At 38.0% G+C, this 12,547-nt stretch overlaps 1 protein-coding gene across 1 annotated transcript in view; it reads right to left on the bottom strand.

The window, feature by feature from the left end:
• dnai1.2 (dynein, axonemal, intermediate chain 1, paralog 2) overlaps window positions 1–12,547 on the bottom strand; it is a 149,686-nt gene that overhangs the window by 89,709 nt on the left and 47,430 nt on the right. Inside the window, exons 9-11 of the mRNA XM_059989591.1 lie at window positions 9,172–9,231; window positions 6,840–6,965; window positions 3,961–4,045 (exon numbers count right to left, since the gene is read on the bottom strand). Of these exons, the coding sequence (XP_059845574.1) occupies window positions 3,961–4,045; window positions 6,840–6,965; window positions 9,172–9,231 (271 nt within the window). The remainder of the gene's footprint in view (window positions 1–3,960; window positions 4,046–6,839; window positions 6,966–9,171; window positions 9,232–12,547) is intronic.

Here is a 12,547-nt window from a genome sequence, read left to right on the forward strand (position 1 = left end):
ACGGTAAGCCAGATATATTTGGACAGATGACCAAATCCTTTAAAGAATGTCTTACAGGTGCAAGGGCAGATACAGAGATAGGGATGTAAAATGGGACAGAGAAAGGTAAAGGGACTGAGAGTTTTAGGCATGGGATTCTAAAGCCTCAAAACATGAATATTTCAGAAGGTTGTAGGCCTATAGAAGATGAAATCAGTTAGGAGGGGTGAGGTAATTGAGGGATTTAAAATGAGATTAAGGAATTTAATATCAAGATATTGCTTATTGGAAGACAATGGTGACCATTGAACACAAAAGTGATGGATCAACCTGACATGGTTGGAATTACGACAATGAGACTAGAGTTCAAGGTGCAAGATGAAACATGGCAATGGACTGTTGTTGGCTTATGAATCTTCTAAATATACTTCTTCTGAACTACTCAACTGCAATCATCAGCCTGTAATTTCCCTTTAAGAAATGTACTTTTGAACTATCTTTAAGAACTAGCAATATCATAGTCTCCTGAAGGACTCAATGGACTGAACTCTCAAGAATGCAGATATAGCACCTTTAAACGGATTAAGGTACAGTGCCATGCTGAAAATGAGGGTGATGGGGAGGATTCTAAACCAGCCTGAAACGCTGGTATGAAACTTCATCTATCCAATCTGCAGTTGTTGAAGAACAAGATTGAGGACTTAAGGGCAAGATTAGTGTATCGGAGAGAAATGAGGAATTGTTGTGTTCTGTGTTTCACAGACACATGGCTCACTCAGCACAAGCTGGATTGAACGATCAGACATGAGAGCTTCTCAATACATGGGATGGACTGGACTGCTGATTAGGTGAAGGCAAAAAGGGGCTGTCTTTGTTTCATGATAAACTCTTTGTGGTACTCCAACACAGCAGTCTTGTCGCACTCTTAGTTTCCCAACCTGGAACATCCAATGATTAAGTGGCAACCATTCTGCTTACCAAGAGTTCACCTTTGTGATCCTGACCGCAGTTTATACACTGACGAAAGACTGACGTTATGCAGGTTCTCAAGGTACTGACTGCCTCCAGCAGCAAAAAAAGAAACAGCTTACCCCAACATCTTTCAGATCATTGTTGGGGATTTCAAACAAGCTTGTTTGAACAAATCTCTGCTCAAATATGATCAACTAATCACCTGCAGCACCAGGGGTTCCAACACACTTGACCACTGTTGTACTACAATTAGGAATGCATACCATCCATGCCTAAACCATATTTTGGGAAATCTGAACAGCTGGCTGTCCTCCTCCTACCTGTATAGAGACTAGGGCTACAGAGCAGGGCTCCAAAGACAAGGACAACAAAGAGGTGATTTGGTGAGGCAAAGGAGCAGCAATGGGATAGCTTTGAGTCTGTCGGTTGGGCCATGTTCAATATTCATCAGAGGATCGGAATGAATGCACTGACTTTATAAAGGAAGTCATAGGTGAGTGCATCCCCACAAAATTGTTCAGGGACTTCACCAACCAGATGCGCTGGGTGAACCATGAGCTCTGCAGTTTGGTAAGGGTCAGCTCTGGAGACCAAGTAAAATACAAGAGGTCCAGGTACGATCTCCGGGAAGCCATCTCATGGGTGAAGTATAGTTCTGGACTAAACTTGAATTACTGAAGGATGTTCAACAACTGTGGCAGGGCATGAATGTTATCACCTACTACAAAGTAAAACCAAGTGACATGGATGACAAAAAGGTTTTGCTCCCAGATGAGATCAATTCCTTTTATGCTTGCTTTAACCATCAAAACATGGAGGAACATTCATAAACTCCCACAGCCCCCAAAGACACTGTGATTACAGTCACTGAGGCTGATGTGAGAGCATCCTTCATGAGGATGAACCCACAGAAAGTCTCTGGCCAGACGGGGTATCTAGCTGAGGACTATGGAACGGTGATCATCAACTGGCTGGAGCGTTCACCAGCATCTTTAACTTCTTGTTTTGGCAGTCTGAGGTACCCACCTGCTTTAAGAAGGCTTCAATTATACCGGTGCCAAAGATGGTAGCCTGCCTCAACGACTAACATCCAATAGCACTTATATCCACTGTGATGAAGTGTTTTGAGAAGGTGATGAAGCATATCATCTCTTGCCTAAGAAACAACTTGGATCCATTTGAATTTCCCTAACATCACAACAGGACAATAGCAAATGTCTGTATTTAATGGCTATCTGAAGTAGACACATATCAGAGTTGTATTGTACATGCATACTTTGATAATAAAAATGAACCTTGAACCTGCATAATCCATCAGCACAGGCGTACCATAGGGTGATCTGCTTAATCTCCTGATCTACTCATGTTATGCTTATGACTGTGGGGCTAAGCACAGCTCCATAGCTATATTTAAGTTTGCTGACAACATCACTGTTGTTGACCAGATCAAAGATGGTGATGAATCAGCATATTAGAGGGAAATTTGGCTGAATGGTACCATAGCAACAGACGCCCAGTCAATGTCAGCAAAACCAATGAACTGATATTGAATTCAGAAGAAGACAATTGGAGGTCCATAAGCCAGTGCGCATCAGTAGATTAGAGATGAATAGGGTCAGCATCTTTAAATTCCTCAATGTTACCATTTCAGAGGATCTGTCCTGGATCCAACATATAAGTGCCATGATGAAGAAAGCACAGTAGTGTCTCTACTTTCTTAGAAGTTTGCAAAGATTTGGCATGTCATCAAAAACTTGACAAACTTCTATAGATGTGTGGTGGAATTTGTATAGATTGACTGGTTGCTTCATAACCTGGTAGGAAAACACCAATGCCCTTGAATAGAAAAGTCCACAAAAAGTAGTGCATATGGCCTAGTCCATCACAGCTAAAGTCCTCCCCCACCATTGACGACATCTACATGGACCGCTGTCATAGGAAAACAGCATCCATCATCAAGGACACCATGCTCTCTTCTTGCTGCTGCTATCATGAAGAAGAGTCATGAGCTTCAGGACCCACACCACCAGATTCAGGAACAGTTATTACCCCTCAACCATCAGGCTCTTGAATCAGAGAGAATAACTTTACTCAACTTCTCTTTCCCATCACTGAACTGTTCCCACAAACTATGGACTCACATTCAGGGATTCTTCACCTCATGTTCTCAATAATTATTGCTTGCTTGCTGAGTTACTTATTTATTTGTATGTTTATTTATTTATCTATTAATCAATCTACTTTTTAAATTTATTTTTCTACTTGCATAGTTTGCTGTCTTTCATACATTGGTTGTTTTTCTGTTCCGTTAGGTGCAGTCTTTCATTGACTATTGTGTTTCTTATATTTATTGTGAATGCTCACAAGAATATGAATATAGTATTATATATGTACTTTGATAATAAGTTTATTTTTAACGTTGAACTTCTATGTTGTTTCAGGTTTTTCAAGGATAAGGCGTGATGGTCAACCTACAGTACATTGTATGTGCAGGCATGTTTCCAATTTCAACCAGAAGTGCAAGTACCATTTGTGATTAGGAATGACAGAAGTTCTCAGAATTGGAAATATTTAATTTTCTTGATGGCATGAGTATGTGGTATGAAAGTCATCTTCAGGTCAAGAATGGTGGTCGGTCTGGTTTAGCCTTGATTATTTCCATGGAGCAAAACAGAGAATGGTGAGGGAAAAGAATTTGCTCTGGGGACTATAAACAATTGATTTGCTCTTTGCAATGTGTGTCTGAAAATGTTCTGTTCATCATACTGCACGTCAAGCAAACAATTTAGGGACAATATAGAGGATGAAATTGTGGTTTGTACAGCAACTCCAAATGTTTGGATCCCTGGATGAAAAATAGGAACTTATAAAAATGTCACTTTCCAAGTAGTATAATTTTTGTTATTTTATAAATAATTTACAAAGAAGGACTTCAACATTAAAGTAGGTATATACAATATTGTTAATTATATGTTTTATTTTATTAAAGGCCTGTTAGTTTTGAATTACCTTGTGCAATATCATCAAAAGTGTTTTGGTTCACCATTCGTTCCACTATTTTAGCCACTTTAGCAACTCTTGAAATATCATCACCCTGGAACATATACAAATAGAGAAGCAAATTAAAAAGCAAATGGTCATTAAAATAAATATTTTTGCTGAATATTTAGGAACATATTGCTGCATTTAACACGACATCAAAATGAGAACCTTGAATCCTTTTCTCACAAAAGCAACAATATAAATTACATTAAGTAAGCAAGTTTTGGGCATTGATGGTGCTGGACAAGCACATTTACAGGACTACTAACATCAAATTAATACCAAACACATCGTTCAAATCACTTTTTATAAAGAGTCAAAACCAGTTAACACAGTAAAGAGCACAAGGGAAATGAGACCTTGACTATTTTAAAAGGAGTGTAAGAACCAGGACTCTGGCTCATCAGAACGGAGCATGGGAATTGGAACTCTGATGAGTTGGAACGGGGTATGGCAAACATTACTTGCTGGGTCAGGTGCTGGATTTGATGTTGAATATACTTCATATTATACATACCGTATATAAATAATAGATTTGATGCTTTAAATAATTTTTTATTTCCTTTATATGCAACCATAAATATAAGGGAAGATCTTCAAGTTTTTAATAATTTATAAGATGTTCGAGATCGGTTTTGTAAATATTGAATGCCAAACATGTGATACAGTTAACCAATGCCGAATTAACCATATAACCATATAACCATTACAGCATGGAAACAGGCCATCTCGGCCCTTTTAGTCCGTGCCGAACGCTTACTCCCACCTAGTCCCACTGACCTGCACTTAGCCCATAACCCTCCATTCCTTTCCTGTCCATATTGTTTACAAACTGGAACAGTCAAACTCACTTGGTGCATCAATATAAATGTAAATTAAATAAAAATATAAACATCTTCCTAAGTTTAGTGAATTTAATTTGCCTTCTTAGGTAATTCTCTGTGGTTGAGGATGATTCAACTTAACAGATTCTAAAATGTCCAGCCCTTTATATCTCTCAAAGGTTGAGGACAATGGGAGGAAAAAGATCTTATGAATGAGAATGATATAGCTTTATAATTAAATGAGGGCCGATTTTCCATATCCCCCATTATAATACTATAAAAGTATCCATATTTGATTTTGCTATTCTCTTACTTTTACATTTACGTTGTTATTCCTGGTTTACTCCCATATTTTCTTCCAAGATCTTCCTCTTTTTCAATTTTCAATGTTGTTTCTTAAAACTCTCCCAATCTTCAGAATTTCTACTTCTTTTATCTTCATTATAAGACACTTTTTAAATCCAATATCATACTCAACTTGTTTATTTAACCATGAATAGATCACTTTCCCATAGAGATTTTATCTTTACTATACATTTATTGAGAATTATGATTTTTAAGTGCATAACTCCACACTTCCCAACAGTGGATTCCATCTGCCACTTCTTTGCCCATTCTCCTAACAGGTCAAGACCTTCTGGAGACTCTCTACCTCTGAGATGCTACCTGTTTCTCTATCTATCTTGTTATCATCTTTAATTTGGCCAGAATGCCAACAATTTCTTCATTCAGATTAGTAACACATAGAGTTATAAGTTGTGGACCCAAAATTGACTCCTCCACTTATCCCCACTGTGTCTTCCACCATAGCCTGCTTCTTGGTTGGATGCATATTATGTTACATCTTAGTTGCAGTTATCCCTCCTTGTACTATTCATTAATCTTGTTATGGGAGTTTTGTGCAATTGGATATATTGACTTTAATATTAACTTCTTACTATAATTCCTTGGTTTGATTTTGTTCACTACTGACTATCCAGAGATTCCTTGCATCAAAGAAACACTGGAATTTGGAATGATGGTGACTACTGGTAGCTCAGGTTGAGAAGTTTGGTGTTCACTGAGCTTCGCAATTAGCTTGTAGATGTTTCATCAGGCAATGACCTCAGTGCACAGTTGTTGATTTTTCTCTGGGGGAGTGCTTATATTTATATAGACCATCATTCACTTGCTTCGGTCCTGATTGGCTGCCCCTTCAGTTGACCTTTGAATTGTATTAGCTCATGTTTCTTTGGCTCTTAGGGGTTCATAGATAATGTCTATTTTGATGTTTGTTTACAGAGTTATCAGAATAGAACCATGCTTCTAAAAATTTTCATGCCTGCGCCAGAATCTCCGCGGTGTCCTGCTTAAAATAATGTTCCTCTCAGTCTTCATGTTTCAAAGCATATGGAAATAAATACCACCTAAAACCCCTTAAGAGCCAAAGAAACACAAGCCAATAGATTTCAAAGGTCAACTGAAAGAGTAGCTACCTGGACTGAGGCAAGCGGATTGTGGCCTATATAAATGCAAGCACTCCCAGAGAGAAACATCCAACAACTGTTCACTGAGGATATCACTTCATCTGGTGATGAAACACCCACAGGCTAACTGCCAAGCTCGTCAAACATCGCAACATCAAATACTGGAATATTGTGGCCAGCACTGCACATTTTCTACCCTTATTTCCTTTAATACTCTTGATTGCATCTGATCTAGTTTGTACAACTTCAATGTTGTTTGAGATACTGGGTTACCTGCAACCAGTCTATATCTTCAAGGCTGAAGATACAATAGGGCTAAAAGCTCAAGTTCAAGGTTAGAATGAAATATGAACTGGGTAAATTGGAAGATTAAAGAGTTTCAAACATGGAATTTCAGGAGAATCATGTAGTGTGATTCAGAGCTGCTAATTCTCTATTGCACATTTTAAGTGGTACACAAGTACATAGGCACCTGTGAACAGTTGATTATTTAGAGTGAAATTCAGTAGACAGCTTATGCAAATCTTTATTATCATTAGGTATGACAAACGCTTACCATGCTTTCAGTAGCTGATACTTTTTTCTTTGATATTTCATCTTTCTTTGTAGTCTGTACCTTTGGCTTCTCTTTCTTGACCACTTGTTTTGCTAATTCTTCCTCATAAGCATCAAATATCTCCCACTGAGAGCAAAATAGACAATATTTGAGAATAGTAATACTGAAAAATAACAACAGAAAATTGTCAAGGGTGATTATGGTTTTCAAAGAAAATAAAGGAATTACTTTAGTTAAGTATGAGCTAACAAAACAGAAAACAGCAGAACAAGACAACATTGAAATATCATGTTGAACTGAACAGATTGCAATTACTTTTCATAAAGGTTAACTCAATTAATTTGAAATGATAAAGGTGAAAGAGGATTGCTTTAGCAGATAAGAAGTGGCTACAGAAATCTACAGAAAGTGGCTACGGTAATCATAAGAAATTTCAATATCTCTGGATTAGTGTTCGAGATAAGAACAACAATACATTGATACAGGAATTTTAAGAAATCCCTTATCATAGAACTATAATTTAAGTTGGAAAAGTGCATAAATCAGATGAAGAATGAAATATGTTGAATGTGTCGGTCAGCATTTTCTGTTCAAGAACAAATGATAGCAATGGCTATTCCCTTCGTGCAAGTTTCCATAAAGAATTAGCAGACTTTGTGCTGAGAATCTCCCTTTTCTAGTAATCATGTACCTTCCATAAGAGAGCTATGAAATGCAACAACAGTAATATCACCAAGATCAATGAGTAATTAATCAGGTTGAAGAATATTGATATTTGCAAATTAGTTTGAAGCTGAAAATTTTAAATGACATTTTAAATATTATACAAAAAACAAATTGAAGACAAGGATACAAATATGAATATGATAGAAGATAAAAAATCATGAACAAACATTGAAGGAACTACTAAAACAGTAGTATTTTAAAAATCAGGAATTATGAAATAATTATTCAGAACTAGTATAGTTATACAGCAGCATATATGGTTAAGAATGCCATTAAAAACTCAATTGCATCCATTCTACAAAATGTAACATTTCGTATGCAAAGCTCTCAGTAGAGCACTAACTTCAGTGCTGATTACAGAAAGGACAACAATTATAATAGTTTTAAAAAGCAAATGTAGAAAAGGCTGAGAAAAATACATTTAAAAGTAGCAAAATTATAAATGAAAATGATTAGAATGAAAACTTAAGTTATCTTGTCAAATTAGAATAATTTGCATGAAGGCAAAGATGAGTATCACAAGAAATGTTATGTAAATTTAATCCTTCACTCAAACTAAAAAGACATGAAGACAGCTAAAATTTTCAAACTATATTTGCTTTGGTGACACCAAAAAGGCACAAAATCAGACAAATGGACATCATTCAGGTATGTGTGTCCTTAGACAGTAATATTATTTGATTTATGTATCAATCAGTGAGTTTTTGTACTTTCACTGGTTAATGATTCAGATTCAGATTCAGTTTATTGTCATTTAGAAACCACAAATGCAATGCAGTTAAAAAATGACACAACATTCCCCCAGAATGATATCACAAAAGCATATGACAAAACAGACTACACCAGAAAATCCACATAACGTTTGGCAATCCCCAATCCAGAGTCCGGAGAGGCTGCTGCGTATTAATATCGCGCTCCCCAGAAAGGACCTCCAAATCCAACAGACAAAAACGAAACCAAAAACTAAAGCTACAAGACCTGCACAAAACCACATAATTACAACATATAGTTACAAAAAACAGACCATGGGCACAGTAAAAATAGTCCAAAGATATTCAAGGACTATAGGTTCAAAAGAAACCACCACACAGTTCCCACAAGTCCCCAGGGTCCCGACAGACTCGCCATCCCACGCTGGCGGCAGAAGGGAATAACCGCGCTATGGACTTCCACAGCGCCGCCCGACTCAGCCTTGCAGACACAGCAGACAATGAAAGCTCCGTCGAACCCAGCCTTGCAGACGCAGCACACACCAAAAGCGACCTGACTGCAACGTACTCCAAGTCCGATGAACCTCCGAGCCGACGCCCATCCCCTCCAGCACAACTTCTCCGAGCACCATCCTCTGCCGAGCATATTAAGACAGCCCCACCAATGGCCATCGGCAATGTGACCCCGAGGACTGGGGGCCTGTTCTTCCCAGCAGAGTCCCGGACCTCATAGCAGTAGCAGCAATGAAGAAGGTCTTCCTGGAACTTCCCGATGTTCCTCCATGCTCCCACGTCCGTTTTCAATCGATTATGATTGTGACGGCACCCCACTTCACAAATAACAGATAATCAGTGAGCAACCATTGAGAAAAAAAAACATGCATGCATAGTTTCACCTGGTTGGCTGTTGATGAAAAACTTGCTCTGGGAGGTGGCTCTGTCTGGCATCCATTTTCCTGCAGAAGGGAAAATGGAGACTTTCATTATCATTACATCAAACATTGGCATTTTATTTTACAAAATATTCTGTATTAAATTATTATTTAATGTATGGTACTAGTATAGCACTCCAAGCTGCTTTGCTGATGTAGATATTTTAGCACATCAGAGAGGACCTACAACACTGATTAATGCATTTAGTCTTTATCTTATTATGTAAGTTGGATAATACACTGAATAATTAATGTGAAAATGTCCATCAGATAAAAATTACTAATAAGCCATCTAAGGGAAATACAAAATTCATTTACTGTACTTGCAGACATGATCATGTTGTATTTTGTTGGGTAACAGATCATTATCTGATACGATGTGAGCCCTTTGGCAAAATTCTCACTGTTACTGTAACGTTCTCCTTCGCGTGTCACGAACGTCGAATTTAATGTCGAGATAAACCACAGTTAATAAGAACCAGATCGCAGTAAGATTAACCATTTACTGTTCACTCTTCACATTAACATATGGTGAAAACTGTTGATAAAACAATACAAGATTGATACAGTATTTGTTCCTTCCTTAATATCACATTTCAAGTGTAAATACTTGCAAAGGTGACTATAACTACATTACACTAAGGTGCAGTATACAGGGAGAGTTTACCTGCTCCATTGACTACTTTAAATACACTTCCATGCAAACTATCCGCGACTCTTTAACTAACGAAAGCATAAACATTATCTACCGTCGTTACTTCTAACAGGATCGGCATTAACATCTTAGTTCAATATATCGATTATCTATTAACTTACAGCGTTGCTCTCACTGTGATTTCTCATGCCTGCAAAACAACTTCTGCTCAGGTGAGCCTCATGGTAAGCCCCCACCCTCGCGCTAATTTCAAACCGGTATTTTCCCACAAGACGCGGCGAAACCGGATGTGACGTCATCGCATGCCGATATATTTTACATGCAATGAATATACTTTAAACACTTCTAATTCTAACTAGAAAATACTATTGAATGAATTACTAAGCGAAAATATTATAAACTAAATAACTGTCGTAAAGACAGCACAGTTACCATCAGGTAAGAGATACAGAAGCCTGAAGGCACACTCAACAATTCAGCAACAGCTTCTTTCCTTCTGCCATATGATCACTAAACGGACATTGAATCCGTGAACACTACCTCACTTTTTAATATATATTATTTCTGTTTATTGCAGAGGAGATTTACAAGGATTTACATTCATGTTTTAACCTTACAGTGAAATGTGTATTGAATCCTTTAGTTTGGAATTATACCTACAATGCCTGGAGAAAATTCCAGAGTAGGGGAACCATGGAAAATGACATAATGATGTAGAATGGACCTGCTCCGAACCTGATTCAGAAAGTGGGACTTTAAGATCACTGATTAAAGATGGACCCAAAAGGGAGTTGTGAAAAGAGGTCAACTTCTCTAAACCTGATTAACAAGAATTGTTTAATCAACTGCTTAACTGGATTGCATCCTTGTTGTAACACTCTACAGAATAACATAATGGAGGTGGGTGTGATGACTCAACAGACCCTAAAGAGTGTACTTGGACCAACAACATTTTACATTGTTCTGATAACATAATGAGGCATACTCTTATTTAATACCAGCATCTCTAGAACGGCACTATAGCATAAACGGCAGACCAACCTCATCTATTCACAGTTAACCTGCAGAAGAATGGTGTACTTGAAGACCACTTTGCACTGGTAGTAGCAGCACAGGAATAACTAAACTTCAAGTTGTGTCATATTTCTTTTTGGTTTTACCTTAGTACAACCTGTAAGGCTTGAGATTCCTGAGCATGTGAACGTGTTCACATTCGAAGGCTAAGAGAACAGTTACATCATTACATAGTTCATTTCAACCTGGACATCAGTTAGAGGACTTTGGAGATGACTAAAAGTTAAAAGACGGAGCTGGCCAAAAACATGGGAGTAAGAAGCATAACATCTCCAACGATGTGATAAGAACAGTGTGTTTTCTGACTACAGTTGATGCAGCTACCCAAATGGGTCTACAAAGATTCCTTGTGATGCCTGGAGGAGTTACACTTAGTCCGCCATAAAACTAAGACTGCACTTTTAAACATATTAACGAAGACTTCGGGTCTCTTTTTGCTTGCATTCTTGTTCCTAGCAGGTTTAGCTTTCTATAAAGCTGACAATATAACTGAAGTTATTTGTTTCATCATAAAATAATACGGGACTTCCGGTAAGATGGCGATTGTTTAGTTGCTCCGAACTTTTGCTCCGTTATCCTTCTTACCTTTGCACTATATGTCTCCCTTCTTAAACCTTAGTTAGGTATTTTATTAGTTCTCTTTTACCTGCCTGCGAACACATCTATCTTATAATGGCTACCAAAAGTACTAAAACCGGGAAAAAGGAAACTTCTATGGCTTTGCCGGCTGACATTCTCGCTGTTCTGGAACAACATCGACAAGATACTTTAATGGACTTTAGAACTGAAGTTAGAACTTCTTTCAACCAGCTGAATGTCAAATTGGATCAGATCAATGCTAGAGTGGATGAACATGCTGAACATTTATCTCGCATTGACGTAACTTCTGAAGATTTAAAACGCCGTGTTCAATATCTTGAAACTCTCTGCTCCAACCTAGTGGAGAAGAATAGTAAACTTTTTTCCAAAATGGTAGATCTTGAAAATCGGAGCAGATGTTGCAATCTACGAATTCTTGGTTTGCCAGAGGCCACCGAAAAGGGCCCTCCCGTTGAATTTTTTCCAAGTTTCTCTGTGAGATTTTCGGGAAAGAATTACTTCTGACTCCACCTGAGCTTGAAAGGGCACACAGGATCTATGTTCCTCGAGCAATTCTGGGTTCCTGCCCACAGCCGATTATTTTATGCTTTCATCAATACCAGGTGAAAAACCGTTTGATGATGGAGGCAAGCCGCAGAAGTACTTTTCCTTTTCAAAATACGGTCATTCGTTTTGTGGAGGATTTTGCCCCCCAGGTTCTGAAGATGCATGCTGAGTTTAAAGGTGTAATGAAAGTGCTTTTTAATCGCGGATTCAGACCCTCTCTCCAAAACCCAGCCGATCTTCAAATTATGCTTACTACTGGAGATTATAACTGCTTTAAATCAGTGAAGGAGGCTGAGGCGTTTGTTGGAAGTCTTCCAGCCACCTCGTCTTCCTCGGAACGGGCCTGACCCCTTCTAAAATGGTTGATAAGTACTTCTCGAAGTAAAACTATTGTTTCCAAACTCAGACTTTACTTGAATAATTCAGTCATTATCTATTGAAACTCTAAGGGCTGTAGTCAATCTC

Source organism: Hypanus sabinus, chromosome 14 (genome assembly GCF_030144855.1).
Source record: "Hypanus sabinus isolate sHypSab1 chromosome 14, sHypSab1.hap1, whole genome shotgun sequence".
Lineage (NCBI taxonomy): Eukaryota > Metazoa > Chordata > Chondrichthyes > Myliobatiformes > Dasyatidae > Hypanus > Hypanus sabinus.